Source organism: Pleurodeles waltl, chromosome 7, assembly GCF_031143425.1.
Source record: "Pleurodeles waltl isolate 20211129_DDA chromosome 7, aPleWal1.hap1.20221129, whole genome shotgun sequence".
Taxonomy (NCBI): domain Eukaryota; kingdom Metazoa; phylum Chordata; class Amphibia; order Caudata; family Salamandridae; genus Pleurodeles; species Pleurodeles waltl.
Window position 1 is genome coordinate 599,271,952 of NC_090446.1, and position 21,596 is coordinate 599,293,547.

Sequence of the window (21,596 nt, forward strand, 5' to 3'; positions counted from 1 at the left end):
GTGCAGACCAAAGGGAATATCTTTAAAGGGATACAGCCACTACTGATTTTAAACCACTGTTTTGTGCGATCTGTGGCTATAAGGGGGACCTGCCACTAATATTTTGTCAGATCTAAAGTACTGTTGTATCAGATTGCCCGGGCTTCTCTATGAGTTAATTAACTCAAGGCATCAGGTAGGCTTTGTATTTAGAGTATTTGGACTATTTAATAACTTGTCAACAGTCTGTACAAAACTGAATAGATTTGTCCAGTTAGGTACCAGGACAATGGGAAAAGACCATTTGCTTGCAGGTGGCTTAATAATATCAAAGAGCAGCATTGCTTCAGTTTCTTCGTCTACCACTTTTCGTTGAGTCTCAGGGATCCTCTAGGGCCTAAATCTAAAATAGCTTCTGGAGTACTCTTCATTTTATGTTCAAGTCAAGCAGTTTACTCTGGGAGGGTGGAAAAATATGTTTCCATCCTCTTCCGTATGTGTCCTAGATCATCATTTCCGGCAGTCTGTTACTAGACAACAGTCTACTCTTTGTTGTCGCGGTGCCAGGGCTCTGATTGGGTGCATGTCATCCTGGAGATTGTTGGCTTTGGTGGAAATAGTAATGAAGCCACCTGCAGTAGGTTCCTCCCATTTGTTTTTGTAGATTTACATTATAGATTTGAATGCTAGGTTTTCAGTCCGACTCCTTACTGCAAGAGGTAATAGGGCCTTAAATGTCTTGTAGTTTGTTGGGTCCATCCACTGGGCCAGCAGTTTGTTCTTGGAATTCTGTAGAACTAATACATTGTGCCCAATGTGTAAGTTTTTTACTCTGGTGCTCTTGTTGTATTTCTTCCACTGTTCTTTTTGGGCAGTTTACAGATTCTCTGGGGCCCATTTTAGATCTCCTAAAAATGATTGTTTTAATTGGCGGAGGCAGGATGAGCAACCTGAGCAAAGAACGATATCAGCCACGTGGGCACTGCTAGTGCCCTGCAAAGGCAAGGAAAGGCCTCTGGGTACCGTGTAGCATAAATCACGAGCAGCAAGATGTGTTTATGTCACCTCCCTGACTGTTCCCTATGACCCCCTGATGTCCAGGATCCTGAAGACAGGCAGAAGATGCAGAGGAGATTTCCACAGGGCTGTGGGATTCTTTCAATGACATACTGGGCACTGCAGGGGCTATCAGGTGGGTTCTCAATATATCCCAGGCCAGACAAAACACTGCTGCACAGTCCGCTGCTAACTGCCAGCTCCATGGTTTGCCCCATTAGGTGACCGCTGGAGAACCTCTGAACAGTTGATGTCAAAGAGTTTGGTGACAATAGTTGCTTCAATCCTGTTTTTCGTGGTGTCCCATAATAAAGAGCTTTCCCTCTTTTGAAGAAGAGGCAGATGGGTGAACGGGGAAATGTGTTGTCACCTGGAGAGGCCCAGTTATGAAAATAGAGGAGCACTATGGAAAAATTAAATGAAGCTGAATGCAAAAGCGATAAAAAAAAGATGTTGCCTGTAACTTAAATTACTTTTTAGCAAATGATTTGTGAAATTGTACTGAAAAACGGACCATTTTGCCACTTTTTTCTTCTTTTTTAGAGATGGTGAAACTCATTCGCCTCTCAGGTTTGTGTGGCACACCACAAAAGTATTTAAATATTCTGTGATTGTACCTTCACAGCCTATGACTTTCAAGCCAATAAATTTGAAAATACTGTAGTATAATGCACTGTTATTTTCTGATACCAGCCTGGTAGCAAGCAGCGAGGCTTGCTTGCTTCACTCACTTGGTGCAAATCACGGTGCTGATTTATGTCCCATCATTTTCAACGATGTTGGACCACGAGATTGAAGATATAACATCGATCTGCACTTACATAGAATCCCCAATATCACCTAACAATGTATAGCTGACGCAGGAGGATTTGGAGTTTACAGCTTATTTATTTATTGCGTAATTTATAAAAAATCATTGCAATCAGCAAAGTAGATAACAGATATTAGCATCTAAAAAGCTCCAGAGAACATCAAAAACCAAATTTCCACAGTAATTGTTAAAAGCGAGGACAATTAAAAGCCAGTGATGCCGTAAAGGCAATCAAGTATGAATTCTGTAGTGTATATCGCCACGGGTCCAGAGAGCAGAGAAAGTACCCATTGGCTCCATACCACCCTTAAAATTCTGCATTAAGGGCCAGATGCAGGAAACGATTTGCGAGTCGCAAACGGCAAAAATTGCCGTTTGCGACTCGCAAATCGCATTTTCCTATGCAGAAATGCATATTGCGAGTCGGGACCGACTCGCAATATGCATTTCAGAATCGCAAATAGGAAGGGGTGTTCCCTTCCTATTTGCGATTCGGAGTGGTATGCAATACCATTTGCGACCGCATATGACTACAGCAGGCCTCCATGTTTGCGAGTGCCCATAGTCGGTATGGGGCCGCAATTTGCGACCCACCTCATTAATGTTAATGAGGTGGGTCTCTGCGACTCCATACCGACTCGCAGACGGTGTCTGAGACACCGTTCTGCATTGGAAATTGCGACTTGCAATTTGCGAGTCGCTCCGACTCGCAAATTGCAAGTCGCAATTTCCAAGTTTGCTACATCTGGCCCAAAGTCACTTGCTATTTGTTGTACCTGCTCAAGAGTTTAACAGACAAGAATATATCAGATGCTTAATAATGTGCTGTGCCGGTTTCTCATGTGAAGAGGGCTGTCACAATATAATTTCAGCACAAAACTGATGAGCTCGGTCATCCTTAATGGCTGTTTGTCACATGTTTTAAAAAGATGTTCAACTTTTAAAATAAATTTGGCCAAGCATGCCATATGTTGAGGTCTCTGTCCTTTAAGACAAAACAGAATTGCATGACAGCAGGATGTAATGCCATTGGAATTAAATATTTTTTTGAGATACAGTTTCAGGTTTCTAGTGCAGGGCATAGACAAAGAATATGTAAGATGTGCCTCCCGGGGAAATGGACAGAGCCTACACCTCCCGCTGTTTGAGGGTTTAAGCCATTTTGGAGCTGCATTAAAAAAAGGGAGTAGGCCAGGTCTGGTGTGGAGCACCTTTATTTTTAAAGGCTTTTTTAATAATGCAGCTATATATGGCTGTGCTGCCTAAGCCTTGTAAGTATTGATAGTCATCCAAGAATGAGATTGTAGTTTGAACTTATCTTTATCTTACACCACAAGAGCAGCTTAGTTTGTTTATTTAATAATCGCTTGAAGAGTTTATGCTGTAAGGTTTTTTTGCCACAGGTCTTCTACCTGCAAATGCTTTACTGCCAAAACAATTCTCTCTGACCATGTATTTGAGACATCCGGCGATTTAATGCCAATGTCTTTCCAAATCAGCACCTTTAATGAATTTGGCTGTGCCTGTTTTAGCAGAGAAGTATATTTGAGGAGAACCCCATTTTGTACCAATGTTTGCTCTTTTAGCCCAAATTCCAACCTAATTTGCGCTGATGAAGAACGGTGCGCAGAGAGAAAAGGAGGCAAAATACTTTGCTCTGGGCGATGTTCATTAAGTTGTCACACTTGCCAGGATTAATTTCCAGACCATATGCCAGGGAGGGCAGAAACATTGCCTTGATCACCATAAGGAGTGGACTCCAGGTTGGGCTTTGCAATTTTGTAGACAGGGATTGTACAGATGCAAGTTAGGAAGCAGTCCTTGCTTTCAAGATGTTTAGGTGCAGGCAGTGAGACCAGCATGTGGAGTTAAGAGGAATACATCTATTATTCCCTGAGTATGCTTACCTAGACAATATGTTGGCCGTAAGATAATGTGCAGTCGATATACGTGCAGGTAAGATATCTTTGCTCTTAATATGGTGACATGCGTCCCTTTCAAAATTCACTGGCTGCCACTAGTGCTTTGGAAGAGCTGACTAGTAGGAAAGATGTGCCTGTTGTAGATTACAATAGATGTACCCTATAAAAGTCCTTCAAATGACTAACTGCTAGAATATCCATGTATGGTGCAAGACAAAAGAGAGGAGCATTGAGGGATAGGGTTGTAGGCCAATGGAGGGGTGCATAGTGAGAGATTCTTGAAAATCCATGTGATATCGATGTGGGTCAGTGTATAGGGAACATAGTGAAAACCCTTCTCTTTGCAGTCAGGAACACTGTATCAAATAGTGGTTGCTTCCTTTGTGGCAAAAATGTATTTATTTGCTGTGCATCCAGTACTTTCCTATTGGGCACACCAAGTTTTCATAGAAACATGAATTAATAGTTGATGTTAAAAATTATGCTTTTGATAACTGTAGCAAACTCTAAATGATTGGAATAGTTCATTGGACTCTTCAGAAATGTTTGTGAAACCTATGCCTTTCAGGAAAATAATTTTAAAAAATGTGCTATAAAATGCATAGTTTCTTCAATTAAAAAAAAAAATCTTTCTGGAAAAAGTGACCTCACTCAGTTGCTTGGTGCATTGTGGGATAAGGTAGGATTTTTTAGCTTGGGCTCTTTTTGGTTCTAAGCCAAGTCCGGCACTTTTATATCTTCCTGGGTCTACCAACAGTTGCAAACCATGCCACTCCAAGGAGAGACGAGGATGTAAGGTTCTTCTACTGTAAAGTCTAAACATAATGGACATTCCAAAGAAGAAGGCTCTACCCCAAGTCAAATTCAAAACCTCTCTCAACCTGATATCTAAACAGAGTTAAAATACAGTTAATTTGGATAAAAAAAGATGCAGATTAAAGTTGAGACATCTTTGTATTTTATATTCTGCTTATTCTTGAAGTCAGTGCACAGATGCAGTAGTTTCCATCACCCCACAAATATATTGCTGGCTTTGTTGAACCTTATTCTGCAATTCAGGGATTATCAATGCCATTGAACTGGGCTATCAGCTTTCCATCTCAGGATCCTTGGGCATTTAAAGCTGGAAAAGTGGCTTTAAGTGAAAGAGAACCGTTTCTGCAGGTGATTCTCTTTCTACGGTACATCTACCGCCATCTCTGTACACCAGGCTTTCTCAAATATCTGTACAATCTGTGGTGCAAAACCTAAATTGACACTTGGTTGACTGTGGAAATTGTGAATCATCAAATACTTCGAAAACTATATGCTTGTATCTATACCAATATCGCCTCCTATGATTTACCAGTTGCAAGGTGATTACTGATTAGGGGCTTGCTCTGCTAATTAAGGAACCAATTACGGGGTCAGCTCTGTGGAAACTACCAACCTTTCCATCTGCTTGCAGGACCCATAAAATACCAATTTAGAGGTTAATGAGACACATCTACTGGGTTCTGGTCGGAGGGGTATCTCTTTATTTTGGCCAAGTAAATCCTGACTTTCCAACTCTCAGACTCGAGGGAGGCCATCTGACTGGCTACCAGTCACCTCAGTGTTTAATTTGCACCAAGAAGAGAAGGAAAGGCATTCAGTTAAGAGTAAATTTGATAGAACAGCATTTGGACTGAGATATACAAGACTATTTGGAGAAGAAGTGAAATGCGGGTAATGGGCGTTCAATGAAAAGTAACACCTACGAATAGGGCTGTGGATGGAGAAGGCGTTTGAAGGATAGGAACTTCCACAAACAGGACATCCCATAGTGAGTACACCTACAAAGAGGACCCACAATAACAAGGGCTTCAGGTGGAGAAAACCATCAGTGGGAAGGGCTCCGGATAACCGAAGGCACCCTTTTAGCTAAAAAAAAGAGAGACGCCCACCAATATCCTGAAGCCAAAAGTGCTATTGATGGCTCCAGGAGTGGAAGAGGGCACCTTAAGTGGATGGAAATGCGGAAAAAACTCAGGTGACTGAAGAGATTGAGCGGTCACCTGAAGAAGTTTATAGGGCTGCACAACTGGCTCATGAAGAGAGGCGTGCCAATATGCAGAAAGAGAGAGTAGACGTACGAAAGCTTGTGAGAGAAAATAAAGCTTTAATGTTTTAAGAGATGAAGTGGTTAGCCAATTGTTGAACAGGCCCTAAAATGCTAGAAGAAGGGTAGAAATATTTTGACGGCTTGATAAACACAGAGCATCTTTGATGGCTGCCATAATATTAGGACCTCCACTGACTGGAGAGAAATCCAATGGCAGTAGAAAGCAGAGTGGACAATCCAGTAGACAGGATGAAAACCTTTGATGGAGAGGCCGTACGATGGAAGAAAACAGGCAACATCTGATGTATGCAGAAAAAAACAAGAAGGCTTTTTATAAGGGGAAACATGGAGAGGAGTTTAAATGTTTGTTGAGAAGAAGATCCTTAAGTGACTGGAGAAAAGCAAGAATTGTTCAAATTGATGCATAGAGGACCAAACATGCTGACTGCTGATGCCTGCAGAGAGAGCAAGAGAGCTTAAGAGAGAGGGAAATAGAGAGTGACAGAGAAACAGAGTTTGTAACTGGGGGCGATGGGTGGCTTTAATCTAATATTTTTACGAAAATCAGGAGACAAATAAGACATTTATGAAGTATCTTTTTACCATTTTTATTCAATTAATTGGATAGTATTCTTTCTCATGACTGAGTTTTAAGGAGGAACATTCTTGGCATTAATCCTAGAGCATACATGTCACTGGTGAGTAGTGGAGGCTGCAGGATTAGGGGCCTGCCTTGCCCACGGGGCTGGCTCCGTGCCGGCTTATGACGTCTTGGATCCATGTACTGTAGGCTGCCACACTGGTGTACACCCCAGGTTTGTTCTCTTCAGCACATCCAGAGCCCCAACTGACGACTCCATGCAGGACCACTTGCCCTCCAAGCTCACACACCAGAGGTCCTCCAGAGTCGCCCTGGAAAGAGACAGAATAGCTGAAGGATTGGAAAGATGACACAAGAAGTATACCAAGAAGAGGCCACCATAACCTCTGACTGTATTGCCTAACTAAGTGGGTGGTGAAGGCCACATATGTTTAAAATCCTGGCTCCTTCACTGGGCTATGTGCAGAGGAAAGGCTGAATTCATCAAGTAGTGTGGGATGTAGGGTGATCTCTCTGATAGTTCCTGTCCATTTGCTTATAGCAATGAAAAACATATTTTTAACAATGCTAGAACGTGTAGCTTTTTCCTCAGGACTGCCCTATACATCTTTATGAAGGTCTCTTCAATGAAAGGAAAGCACTCTTCAGAACAAAGTGTAGAGCAATGAATTTCTGTATGCTATTCTTTTTTCTCAGATCAAATAATAGAGTGTAGGGCCAAGGGAGAAAAAAGACACACAAGATCAGATGTCTGACTGTGTCTGGTCTTAACGATGACTCATTGGTCTAAGCTTCTGATGACACACCTCCTTGCTTTATAGAAAGTTAACTATATCTATCTAAGCCCACTCTCTACATGTACAAAACAAGGACCCTGACTATCTTTGTCTGCATCGGTGTGTCCTCAGGTGCATATAGGTGAAGAGCTCCATGATGCAGTGAGGGTGAAGCCTTCCATAATCTATGTCCTATAGGTTTCCATCCACTGGGCAATCGCATGATGGTGCCAGTACTAATGAGTTGTGTATCTACACGTCTCATAGGTACCATGGTGGTGGGGATTCCTGCCATTTTATGGCATGCCGTGCAAGTTAGTGGTGTAGTGAGTTTGTTGTAAACCCCTTCTATGCAGATCACAATATTTCAATCAACCTTTTCTTTCCTATTTGTATCAGCAATGTAAAATTTGCACTGCACGAGAGTCATTACTTCTTCCCCAGGCTATTGTGGGCTCGGAGGACTACTCCGTAAAACAGAATGCCAGATGTCATCCTATTCATCGAAATGCAAAGAAACAATGTGAGCAGATGGACAGTGTCGGCGGATACCCTACTGATGGTCCAAATGCAGTGCCATCTTAAAAACATTTGCCCAGCAGTCCACTAGATAGAGAATCCAAACCACTGGAGGAAGGAAATAGTGTTAACCCAAACAAGTGCTCCCCAACATTTAACATATATAAATATATAAGACCTACAAGAAGATAGTAGCCACTCCTCTGCTCCTCACAATAGTTCTTCATCTCCACCGCCTTACCATGCTCAATTTGAAATCATATCTGAATACATCAACACTCAGAAAATCAAACAACTGAAGTTATCTGACACCGCCATCAAAAAGGGCCTCCGCTACATAAAGTTTGTTAACATCTCCTTCCAGTCTGGTGAGGTTCCCCATGGTCCAAATCATATCATCACTGATCAGTAATGAAAATGTAATCCACCCCAGGAGAACTGGTCAGACTACCTACCATCTCTGGCCAAGCACTTAAAAAACCACAGTGGCAGCACAGTGTCAATTTCGTCTTCGGTGGCTTCCAGGCTAGCGTCTGCCAACGTTGCAAGACTGAAACTTACACATACACATAAGAGTTCAGTTCTGCTTTGCCTTAGACCAAGGCAATGCCTGTGCCCTGATCCTTCTCAGTCTATCATGGACGACAATACTGTGCTTGCCCATCCATTCTCTTAGACTGCATCATGAGGTCAGATTAGATGTATTCCTTTCAAAGCACTCCAGCATCACCAGGATATACTGCATGCCCCACATATATGTCAGCATGTACATCTACCATTCTGCTCCTCGACTGATCTTCCCCCGTGGCCTCCCCATATCGACTTCTCAAATGGTTTGTAATCTGAGTGTTAGCTTTAATGATAGACTATCGTTGTGTCAACCCTTAAACATTATTTCTCTAAGTGGTTTACTACCCATACTGGGGCTATCAATATCAATAGAGTTTATCCTACTGCTGCCAGGTGTCCTTTCCTCCTATAAATACATCTTTAGTGTTTTATTTTCAAAGTTATTAGACTTGCCCCAGAATGCACACCCGTACTCACCAACTAGGGTTGAATTTGGACTAACAGGAGTCTAGAAACAAAACGATCACAAACGACCAATAGCTCGCAGGATGCCTCTGAGTTGTTCACACATAATTGCTTGTTTGCTGATTTGGAAACACGCAGCTGTCCACCAGCTAAGGCAGCATTATGTAATAGTGTGTCTTTCCGTAAGGCCCTGAAAACCGACTGTGCAGAACGGTACAGCCTACCCTCTTTTGAAAAATACACTCTTTCTTTTTCTCCTGTTTTCTCTCCCTCCTTCTTGGTTCCTTTTTATCACCTGTTTAGGGTTTTCTTTCCTTCTTTCACTTAGTTTCTTCCTTTTTCCTCCCCTTTCATTCTCTACTTCTTTCTTTATCCACCTCGGTCCAGCGCTCTACTTTCCAGCATTCTTTCATTCTTTATTTTTTTCTTCCTGTATGTTTCCATATATTTCTGCTTTTGTTTTTCTTTCGTTTCTCGTTCTTCTTCGACTATTCTCACTTTCCTCATTTTGTATTTCATGTTTTTCCCGAATTCTTTTGATCTTTCCCTCATTTTGCTTTTTTTCCTCTCTTTCCACTTTCTCTGTCTTTCTGCGTTTCCTTTTCCTTACTCCCCTTTCTTATCCTCTTTCCTTCTTTCTCTCCTTCAACTTCCTTTCTCTACTTTTTTCCCTTCTTTCTCCACTTTTCGTTCCACTCCTTAGTCTTCCTTTCTCATCTGATTTCTTTTCTTCTTATTTCTATCTTTTTCTCCTCTGCTTCACTTCTTTTCTCAATTTTCACTGATATTCAGTTTCTTTAACATTTTTTGCCCCTTTTCTCCTTCTATTCTCCCTTTCTACTGTTCTTTTTCTTTCTGTTGGTTTTCACTTTTTTCTTTATCTTATTGTTCTTTCTTCTTTTTTCTTCCTCTTCTTTCATTCAGTCCATTGTTTATTTTTTCTTCCCTATCATTTTTCTCCTTTCTTTCTCTCTTTATTCTTCTACCTCCTTTCATCTTTTGGTCTTTTTGGTTCCCCTTTTCCTCTTTCTTTTCTTTCACTCTCTCCTTTTTCTTTCTTTTTCACCTTTTTTCTCTTGTTGTCTCCCTTCTCTCCTTTCCTCTCGCTCTCTTTCTCTTTTTCTATTTCTAAAACTGCATCACTGTATATGTGTATTACAGACTACACACTATGACACTCTAATCCAGAGAATCTAAAACCTGAAACACGGGTATAAGAGAGTCGAATGGGAGCGGTGACACATAAATCTCCTTCATAGTCTCAGCACGATCTATCTGCAATTGAGGGCTTCATTGAGGTGAAAGATTATCCTTACCTGGCATGCATCGGTACCTCCTTCCAAGAACCCAGCACACAGCATTCCAGGGACAATGCGATTCCCATGGATGTCAGGAGCACGGCAGCGGTCCAGGGGGATGATGGGGACGGAGGCTTCCTGCAGAAAATCTGAATACTCGGTGGCTTCTGCGTGAGAGAAGATTGTTCATGTGAAATGAGGCATTTAATACTGGGAGAGAGCAGATTTGTGTGTCTCGACTACAGGATCGGAACCAGCCCCAATCTGGTTCAGAAGATGTACGTTTTAAAGTCTCCCAATCCCTCATCCAATGCACTATAAATTGTTCTCAACTCTCCTCCAGGGAACTAAAGGAGGTTCTCATCCCCTCATACCATATGCTAACAAAAGTTCCCAATTCCCCATCCTCTGCACTAATGGTTCTCAACCCCGGGTATCAAAGACTCTTTGTAATCTTCATCCCAGGAATTTAAGAAGCTTCTCAAATCCTTAATCTGTATGCACCGCAGGAGGATCTTCTATTCCTTCATGTTTTATACCAGAAGCACTTCTGATCTGCTTCATCTGCTCTGCCCCTTCCCAGCTTTGCCCTCTTCCGCTACACTGCCCTCTTCCATTGTTCCAGGGCTCTTCTTAGTTGGTTGACCCTCTATCTATACTATGACTTGCCCACTTCCACAATAATTTGTTACTGTCCCTTTCTTCTGCTTCTTCCTTCCCGTTAATTTGACCCTTGCGGTGTACAGCCCCTTTATCTGCCTGCTTACTTGTTCTGACTTTCCCTCTGTACTGAACTCTTTAACTGCTTTGTCCACTTTCCTGCTCTGTTCGATTAAACTTCTGTAAGCCCTTTCCCATCTTACCTTCAAACTGATGACCCCATCCCACCACTTCGCACTGTGTGCTGGCTCTCACAGGATCCTGGCCACTGGGCAGACAAGCGGGCTGTATGAAAGATGAGTACTCAGCACAATGACCATCCTTCTCCTTTAAGCGCACCAATCCTGCAGGGCAGATAGGTGGGGAGAGAGAGGTGAGGATAAAGGCTGAAGGAGCGTGAGCGACTATGTTGGTTTCGGTTCTCCTAGGGGATCTGTGAAGCTGTGGGTGAGGTGCTGCTCTCTGTTGCAGTGTTGTTCTCTGCTGGAGGTACTTCTCTGGTCTCTAAGGGAGTCTGTTTCAGTAAGAGTCTGATGCTGGTCATCTTATGTTTTCCAAGGATTATTCTTATCATTTTGTGAACTTGAGTCCCACACTAGCTCACTGTCAGCCTCTTAGGTTAACGTTATCCTACTGCTTTTTCTTTATCAGCCGTCCAGGTCTTACTAAACCTGCTATGGTCACGATAGGCTCCCACTCAAAGGCCCAGTTTCAAATTTTCAATCATGTGGAGAACCTGACTGTGTTTCTAGTGGACAAAAACAGATTGCTTTTGATGAGAGTCCTAGCCTGGGAGCTGAGCTATAATTCAGAGTCCATAGTGAAACCCAGAATCTTCACAGAATGAAATGAGAGAATGACAGCATTGATAAGGGATAAGGTCCGCACTACCTATGGAGAGTGTAATATCTGAATAGCAACTCCAAAATACTGTTTCACCATATTACTGGGATCAAAACATCGTGAGTGCAGTACTGAAGGTAGGAACAGATTTTTTTATGTCTCTTAATATTTTTGATTTTTAAAACATTTAATACATTACAGTAAGGTAGTATATAATATATGCATATGTAGCTATATATAAAGGTTACATCATTTTTAATTGTACTTTTTTATTCTTTTTTCGAGTTAGGGGTTTATTGGCGGATTGGGTGAGGAGTGTTTTATTTTACCTATTCATTGATAAATGTCTAATATTTATTTATATAATTAATGCTAATCTTTTTATTTAATTAACATTTTAAATACTTTTTATCCTGCTATTATTTTTAATATGTTAACGTTGTGGGTTTATGGTGGGTTGTCTGTAATATACATATATATGAATTAATATGTTTTATTTATAATATTTTCAATTAAAATAATATTTACCGAAACAAATGAAGAAAGAATACATAATGTAATAAAATAATGGATTTCGATGATTTGTATTTTTATATATAGGTTGTGTATTTTATAAGGGAATTATTATAGGAAGAATGATTTAAATACATTATGGTACCAATATTTTTTTAATTTATGAAAGAATAGTCATTTCATAAAATTAGGGTTTAGTGTTTATGTATAGTTTACTAATTAAGTTAATATACAATGTTTTTATTAATACATTTCAAATTTGTTTTAAAATATATTGGGTTGTACATGTATTTATATTTTCTATTACTCTTAAAATTTGAAAACAATTGACAACTGATATTGTAATTATGGAATAGCAATAATGGTTTCATAATATAGAAATTACGTTTTTTCATTAAAAATGTAACATTTAAATTTAGATGATAAGCAAAAAATAATGAAGGATTTTTAATAAAACACTGAATTTCATTTCGAAAGTACTTTTTTAATATACCACAAATTAGTAGGCTTGGGGTTATGATGAATGCATTCCATTCTACTTAATCGGTTTATGGACTTTCTGAAATGTTTCTGGGAATGGAGTTGTAAAAGCAAATCCCACCCATCCAAATGTAGGCCTTTCCGCAAACATTAGTAGAAGTAGAGTTAAACATGTATCTCCAACCCCACCGACCCCTAAATGGGTGCACTTTCCTTATTATTTGTGTGACTGGTATTAGAATAATATATTTGACCCACCTATTTCAAATATATGCTCTTTTCCTAATGTTTGTAGGACTTGAGTTAGAATACTAAATCACACTCACTCCAAATATATGCACTGCTCCTACTGTTTATTGGAGTGGAATCAAAAAAGTATACTTCACCATCTCCTCACACTACCAAACATATACAATTTTCCTAAGAGTTATCCGATTAGAGTTAGAATAGTTAATATGACTCCATACCAAATATAGGTGTGTTCCCCAATATTTGTAGGAAGGGAGTTAGAATACTACATTCCACCCACTCCCCGTGTTTATTGGACTGAAGTTACAACAGTTAATTTGACACCCCCTCTCCCCAATATATGCACCTCCCCAAATATCTGTGGACTGGAGTTAATGTAAGAACTCTCCATCACCCCACTCCTAATAACCACATCACCCAAAATATAAGCACCTCAATTTTTCTGACAGTGGAATTAGAATATTAAATATGTATCACACTCCACTCAAATAAAGGCACTTTCCCTATTATTTGTGGGGCAGGAGGTAGAAAGTTATAATAGTAAATAAACCTTCCTTCCTCCCAAATATATGCACTTCCCAAGTGTTTACGGGACTGGAGTTACAATGCTTAATCTGACCACCCACATACATGTACTTTTCCTATTATTTGAGGACTAGAGAGAGATTAGGAAATGTGACCGTCCCAGCCCCCAAATAAATGCATGTTCCTCATTGTATGTGGAAGTGGAGTTGGAACAGTACATTTTACTTTCCTTAACTATGCTGTTTTATCAATGTTTGTGGGGTGAAGTTAGCATAATAAATGTTTTTTTTTTTTTAATAGGTTAGTTAAAAATGTTAATAGTGTTATGTTCTAATAATACATCTAAGTGTTCCTTATTTATACATTGTTTAAATGTTTGTAGAACATTTGAGAATCTGAGATATGTGACATTATCATATGTTTATTTATAGAGACTTTTTCGCTTTGGATAAGAAACATTTTGCAATATTTCATTCATTTTCATTATAATTGTGACATGTTTAAAACTATTTATTTTTAGTTGAAAGCATGCATATTTAATTAACTTTTCTATGTGCTTCGAGTTTTTAAATGTAATTTAAAAATATTCACATAGTTAATGTTATGTTAATTTAGAAAAATATTTTTCTGTCAGCTTGAAACAAGCTACAAAACATTTGATATTTTATTTAAATTAAATTACTACATTACATCTAATTTTGTTAAAAAGAATAAAGTTCATATGTTAATTGTTATTTATATTGTGGTAACTATGTTTTTTAAAAAGGCATCATTCTTAAATCTGTTTACGTTTATTACAATACTATAACAATCATTACGACTTTGGTGGTCCCACCACGGGACCGCCAAAGCTGCAGGGAGGCTGCTGCTGTCATGCCAGCAGCATCCCCCGTTATATTCCAATGTCCCCGCAGGCTGACCGGTGGGAACATTGTATTACGACATTCCTGTGAGGCTGACAGGCGGCATCAGTGCTATGGTATCAGCTGAGGCCAATACCGTAGCACAACAGCACCCAGGAAAGCAGTCAGTGTGCATTCTGAGGCTTCTGGATGGCGGGGAGGCCTGCACTGCCTATGCCCCCTGGGGCCTCCTGCATTGTGTTTCTGCCAGCCTTTCCATGGCAGGGTCCCTGCCATAGAAAGGTTGGCCGAAACAGGAGTTGTGATCAGCATGGTGGTGTTGAGTTCAGTGCTGCCTTGGCTGAACATGAGTCTGACCGCCGTCAGCCCGTCTGGAACCTTGTTACAGGCGGAGACGGTGGTCCGACTCCTAGGGTCCTAACGTGGCGGTCGGAACGCCAGGAGTGCGGCGGTCCAACTGTCACTGCAAGTCTGGTTGTCCTTGGACTGCCAGATTTGTAACCATGCCCTATGTTTTTGTACTCTATCATTTTGTAGTAATTGAGAATGCCTGACAAAAGCATTTATGAGTACAGGAAGTAGTTGTATATGCCTTTGTCACTCTTATATTCACTGTAAATAAATATTTCCTGAATATTCACATTTTACATCGAATTTTGAGGTTTGAGGCCAACTGATGAAAGCATGTAAGGGCATGTAAAACAATACTACATGAGTATCATTTTACTTAATCCAAAATGCCACTGTAAGTATGCCCCAATGATTTTGAATGTTCTCTATTTGACTGGCATTATTTACATTGATAACATTTTAATCTTAAGTATATAACATCAGTATTTTTGTTATCAATATTTTGAACACAATGGCCCTCATTACGAGTACGCCAGACTCACGGTGGTGGTCCCACCGCTGATGGGCTGGCGGTGTGGACCACCATATTACGAGTGTGGCGGTTTGGACTGTGCCAAATCACCAGTTTCACATTCCTACCGCCAGGGAGGTCGGACTGCAGGGACGGAGATAAGCATCTCTGACCCGGCGGTCCACCTAAGACTGCCATCGGTATTACGAGTACCCTGGCAGAAAGGCTACCGGTGACAGGAATGTGCATTCCTCTCGCTGGTAGATGACTCCCCCACCCTCCCCTACATCCAAGAGCTCCCCACCCTCCCTTTCCTTACAATATTCTCAACCCCAACCCCTGCGCTCACCGTAGCAACCCCCCACGCACCACATACTTACCTACCCGCATACACGCATGCACGCACCCAGATGCACAAACTTCAACATACTGACACACACGCCCCCACACGCCCACCCTGACACTCACTCACTCACAACACCCTTACACTCATGCACGCAAGCATGCACACACAACACACCCCTCACCCCAAATCCATACACACACTCACAGTCACACACGCTCACAGACACTGCACCCCCCCCTTTCAGACGGGCACCTTACATGATCGTTGATGTGGTTGTCCGAGAGGGAACAGGTCCTGACGCTTGCACCGATGCCAGCCCCTACCAACGCAACACCACCACGCAGTTTTTCGAATTGAAATACGGCGGCGGTGTTTTGTTGGCATGACAGTGTCGGCAGTACAACCGCCACTAGATCACCGATGGCGGTTTTCGTCTGGAAAATATCAGAAAGCCACCAGCAGTCATAATATGGCGGTCTGAGGACAGCCGTTCTGGAGGTCTTTTGGCGGGCCGCCAGCACAGCAGTCTTCCCTGCTGAAGTCGTAATGAGTACCATAATCTTTCTGTCACTATAATCAAACAAATAATCCCCCGAAAAGTCTCCTATTTTACATTGATTTCGACCATTCTTTACCTGAATTGCTTTAAGATTAGTTTTCGAGCAAGGATTGCCTAGTATGACATTGCTACAGTTTCTTGTTTCGCTCAAGAAAATAAATTCATATTGAAGCACTTTTCAATACACTACCTTAAGCTTGAGTTTGTTTGTTCTAGTGTCAAAATATTCAACAACCAAAGTAATCAAATGGAGTCACTGCTGTTTGTGATTTGCTGTATTTAAGTTCACTTTGGTTTAATAGGTTTTGCTTTTGAGAACGCGTATCTTGGAGAGGTCACAACTTAAACTGGGTCTATGAATCTGAGCAGGGTCATTCCTAGAGGCTATATTTTGCCAGATCTTTGCATCTTGTTAACTCAAGCACTTAGTAGATTACCACAATTGGCCTACCCACACTCGCCCGTTCCCCTGCAGCTGCAACTCACCAATGTCATGAGCATATGTGGTCTGCACATATTCTTCGTGTGGAAAGTATGCTTGCACCTGGAACGTAGCTGTGTTCTTGTTGGTCTCGTTGAAGTTGTTCTGCCCAAGTACAACAGTCATCTGAGAGGGGTCAGAGCTGAGGACAAAGACAAAGTGTGCTGTTTCAATGCTTTGCTTGTGGTATTCAGTCACCAGCCATCTGCAGAGGGGTGGGGCACTTCAGCACTGAATGTGGGAAGGATTCTGCAGCCAAAGGCTGACCCTACTGTACCCTTTTTTTAACCAGTCTCCACTGGAGGGTAAGCCATGCCATCCTCTAATGGTTCATCACTGGGTTGTGCCAGCCATGAACCATCCTATATGAGTGCATTTGGAGATTCAGACCTTTGTAGGTAAAATATGCCACATTTGGAGATTACAGGATTGGAGTGTAGGATTGGGCTGATGGATCAGAGAATCTGGAGAACACAATTGTTGGAGGTGAGGAACTAGATGGCGGGAGGGCTGTAGAATGTGGAAATGTAAACATGTGGAAACACTTGTCGATTATAGAAGGCCAGGAAGCTAGTGTAAGGTGGACTGAGCATTCAGGATAAATGGGGGTTAGGTAGGAGGAGAAATAACAAACCTGTTGGTCATCAAGACTTTAGAATAGGGTATTTGATGATGGGCTTTGAAGGTATAGGAAAGTGGAGGAGGAGAGCTAGGGGACAGGTTCGGGGACTAGAGGAGAGTGTAGACATTGGATTATTTGTGTTAGATGTTTAGAGAATTAAAGAGAAAATGCGGACTATAAGTGTGTTGTACAAATAGATGAAAGACTGCAAATTCTGAAATGAAGGATCCGGGGACTGAAAAACAGTAATGGTGAGCAAAGGACAATTGGAATAAAAAACATGGGAAATTGGGGCTGGGGAACAAGGGTCTACATTAAAGGGGTGAGAATACTGAATTTTACATAAGCTTAAAGATGTAAGACAAAAGACAGACACAGGCCTGGAGAAAGGGGAACAAGGGACAGGGCATTAACGGATGACATACTGGAAGTAATTAGGGTAGGGACCCTGAAGTACAGACATGTATAGCTTGTGCATACTGAAATTACTGCTTTTCTCACTGACCATGGAAACTTACTCTGATTGTTTGATACTGATGGGGACTGGTGATGGGTGACAATGCCTGATGCACATGTTGATAGTTGACGAATTAGACTCATGGTGACTTTATGACATGTAGCACTGATGGTAAGGATTATGATTTGCACTGAGGGTAACTGATTCATTTATATTGTTTAAACAGGTTGCTTATTTTGGGAGTACCTAATCAAATCATGAAATCAGATTTCTCCCCTCAATTTAGGGAATAATAGATCTGTGCCATTTTCCTATCCCTTGGGTTGCCTTTTTCTCAAGGATGCGTTGTGCAATGCCCTAATCATAAGAAGATAACAGAAGGACCGCTACATGTAGAAAGACAGGAGGTGAAATAATGAACTTGCCTCTGCAATGTGGTGTAATTGGGAAAGGATTCTCTCACAGGTCAATAAATTCACCCTCTCGTAACAATGGTACTTAATGCTACTTAATTTAAAAGAGATAAAGTTCACCCTTGTCCACCACAGAGAGCTGGAACACAGTAATTATTTATGTAGGTTGTAAATGTTAAATCTCAGCTAAAATACAGTGCAAGAGCAGGGGTGAGGGCAAGAGGGTTGGTTGTTCTATAATCTGCATAGTGTTTAAATATTATTGCGTGTTTTTTCTAGAGGCGTGCAAAAATCGTGTAATCTGCTCTAATCTACTGTAGCGGTATTATATGAAATTAACGCAGAACTTCATGTAATTATGTGAAATGCATCTCACACTCCAGAAATTACCTAAACAGGCAGTTTGGGAGAAAGTTTAACTTGAAAATGTGATTTTGTGGTTGCGTTCCAGTTGTTTGCATTCAAAACACTGACACTCCCATTTCGATTTATAGTTTTGCGCTCAAAGATTACTTGATCGGTCTGCTTGGGTATAAAATCTACCTGAAATGTTTGTTGATCACCTATGTTAAAAGTACTGCAGCTTGCATTCAAAACACCGCTGCTCGTGTTCAAATTTGTAGTTTCCTGCTCAAAGATTACCCTCAGTCCACTTAGGTAAAAAATCTACCTGAAATACTGCTTGTGTTCCAAAATTACCTGAACGGTACACCTTGCATCAATTTCTTTGCACACATTTTTTAAAATTGCAATTTTGGCAGAGTAATTAAAATTTTGCCCAGGCCTTGTTTTTTCAAATATTTCAGATTATGACTTTTACTCTTATCCACTCTATAACCTTTGAGACCATACAATGGATTGACAATAGACTGTAGAAAAATTAATACAAACTTTATGGCAGTTACTTGTTTAACCTCCTGGCTGCGTTTCTCTGTGTGCAGGTGTCTGTGTGTATTTAATATGTACTGAATATTACATAGTCCCTCATTACGACCCTGGCCTTCTTAAGGCCACTAGGGTTGCGGTCGGCCCATTGCCTATGTGGCAGTCCGACTGCCACATTACGGCGGCGGCGATAGCCTACGGTCGGATCACCAGCACATCCACTTTACTGCCACACGATGGACTGGCGGTGCTGGCAGTCCAAATCCACCAGGGCAGCGCTGCAGACTCCCCTCTCCACCAGCGGTTTCATGGCTGGAGCACCGCCATGAAATGGCTTGTGGAGATTCGGTGCGGGGGCCCCTGCACTGCCCATGCACTTGGCATGGGCAGTGCAGGGCCCCCCCGGCCAGTCCAGTTGCAAGGCAGACTGTAAAGTTTGCGACACGGGTACTGGTGCACACTCTGCACTACAGCATTGCCACCGACGACAATGCTGTAGGCAGTTTTCCACTGGGCCAGTGGGCGGAAACTCTATTTCCTCCCACTGACCCAGTGGGAAACTCGTAATGGGGAGGCATATGCACTGGCAGCAACCTCTCCATCGGGACTTCGACGGACGGGCTTTTCCATTTGCCAAAGTCATAATCGACCCCATAATGTCTACTATAAGGTTCCAGAATACTGTGTATCTTCAGCGTGTATCTTCATGTTCCTACTGCGCATGTGGACCTAACCAGATAGCTTGTTAGAAGTCCTGGTGTGGTTGGAGGTACCCAGAGCAAAGATTTATTTTTGCCATGGCAAATGCACATATTTTAGAAACATTACTGGTGATCCTATTTCATGGGTTACTGTAAGGAATTGGATTATTATTTAGGAAAGTGACTCCCTACCTCGGGAAATAATCACATGCCAGTGTGAACCCTCAATGCCACTAAATTAACATGCACTCAACCCCTTAGGGCAAAGTGTGAAGTATTTATGTAGTACCAAAATAGTAATAAAATTGAAATGTAAAACAATAAAAAATCTCAAACTGATTAGAAAATATAGTAAAATTCCATTAAAAAAATGACACCAAAATAACTAAAATCCAATAGGAGTACCGGAGATATGAACTTTTAAATGTGTAGGTAGGAATAATGCCAAGAAGCATAAAGTGGTAATAATAGTCTATGGTTGTGATAGACCAGGAGTTAGGCGCAATTTGAAACTGACCATGATGCACAGATACACCAACAAATTTCCTCCTGGTTAAAGATTTTACCTTCTGACTTAAATCCACTAGAACCGTTCCACCATAGGAGTCCACTTCTAAAGTCCAGTAGGCCAGAACCAAAGGAGAGGCACTTAAGAGACTTCCAGAGTGTCAGGCAAATGCCAACAGCAGGATCTAGTTCAGGTCCATTTGTAAGTGATCAGCTGGGCAGTTCCAGAAAAGGCTTTTTGTAGATTGTTGTATCAATGTACCCTGAGCTTGAGGTGAGCCTTATATCTCTTTAAGTCCATTTCTTTATTCTGGATACAGGACACAGAGGTTTCAGTTGTTCAGGGCTCTTCTCAGGTTACAGAAGTAGTTTCAATCCTCTTCTGATCTCCCTCAGGTCCAGAAGTGTTCTGACGTAGGTGCCTAGATATTTGACCCGGCAGCAGAACTCTGCTCCACTGGCAGAGTTTGCAGGAATTTGGGCACTCTGCACTATGCAGAGTTGTCGAATTCCACAATATGGCGTGGAGCAGAGTTCATTCGCACGCATGAGATTTGGTTTTGGCGCTCTCTCGTGAGTGCCACAATACGGTAGGACCGCTATCAAGCAGACACAAGAATTTGCATTCGCTCATGTTGTTTCCTGTAGCGCAAGACTTCACGTTTAACCGCGCTGCTTCCATCCGTGACGGCAGCCAAAACAGTCCTGTTTGTGAGCGCAAATGCACCTGGAGTAGATTTTATACTCGAGATACACTTAAATCTAGTCAAAAGAGGTTTTTGAGTGGATGGTGTTCTCCAATGGATCCTTCCAGTTTTTTTTTTAATGTGAGAAGCCTTTTTTCTTTTTTTTACCAAACAGGAAGGAAGTGCCCCAGAGACCCCAACTTCCTGTTCCTGTCCAGAAGGCTCCTCCTAGTGCTTTGTCCATCTCCTGGTCACTTTTCACTTGAATTTCGAGGTGGAAGGATCACTCTTTTTGTCTCCTGGATATACCTTTGGATTTAAGGACTTTGGTTTTGTGAAATCCCACAAGTAAGTACCAAAACAACTGAATAAGGGTGTTGTTTGCTTGGGAATGCACCAGTATTTCTTTGTACTTTAATTTCATTAAAAAAAATTATAGTGGTGGGTGGCGTGGAATTAACATATGGGCCTATGTATTTATTTTGCATTTAATTGGTTTTTCATCTTTTGTAAAGGAAAATTGTTGCACAGCTTGGTACCTTTTCTACATGTTTGTAACATTTGCAATAATATTTTACTATGTGGCCTAGATTTCCAAAGGACCATTTAGCCAGTAGGTCCAGTACTAGCAGCCATCAGTGCATGAAATATTTAAGTGGTATATGTTTTTAAAACTTCATTTAGGGCAGGGATGACATTGGAATAAATTGAAAATGTTGGCTATTGTTTGCACTTCATTTGTTTTTGCAAAAAGTATCTATGTTGTGGGGTAATATTTGATGTAATTGGAGGATGTGTACTATTGTTGTGAAATTTGTCTAGCTGAGTTAATTTTCATGTTTTGCATTGTTGAATTTATGTAAG

General features: G+C 41.3%; 1 protein-coding gene across 1 annotated transcript in view; it reads right to left on the bottom strand.

Annotated features, from left to right (window-relative positions):
• Positions 1 to 6,458: 6,458 nt before the first annotated feature.
• The window catches only part of F12 (coagulation factor XII), a 101,469-nt gene continuing 86,331 nt past the window's right edge, over positions 6,459 to 21,596 (bottom strand). The window contains exons 11-14 of the mRNA XM_069244488.1: positions 16,467 to 16,603; positions 10,944 to 11,084; positions 10,099 to 10,247; positions 6,459 to 6,763 (exon numbers count right to left, since the gene is read on the bottom strand). Coding sequence (XP_069100589.1) covers positions 6,572 to 6,763; positions 10,099 to 10,247; positions 10,944 to 11,084; positions 16,467 to 16,603 — 619 coding nt within the window. The 3' untranslated portion in view covers positions 6,459 to 6,571. The remainder of the gene's footprint in view (positions 6,764 to 10,098; positions 10,248 to 10,943; positions 11,085 to 16,466; positions 16,604 to 21,596) is intronic.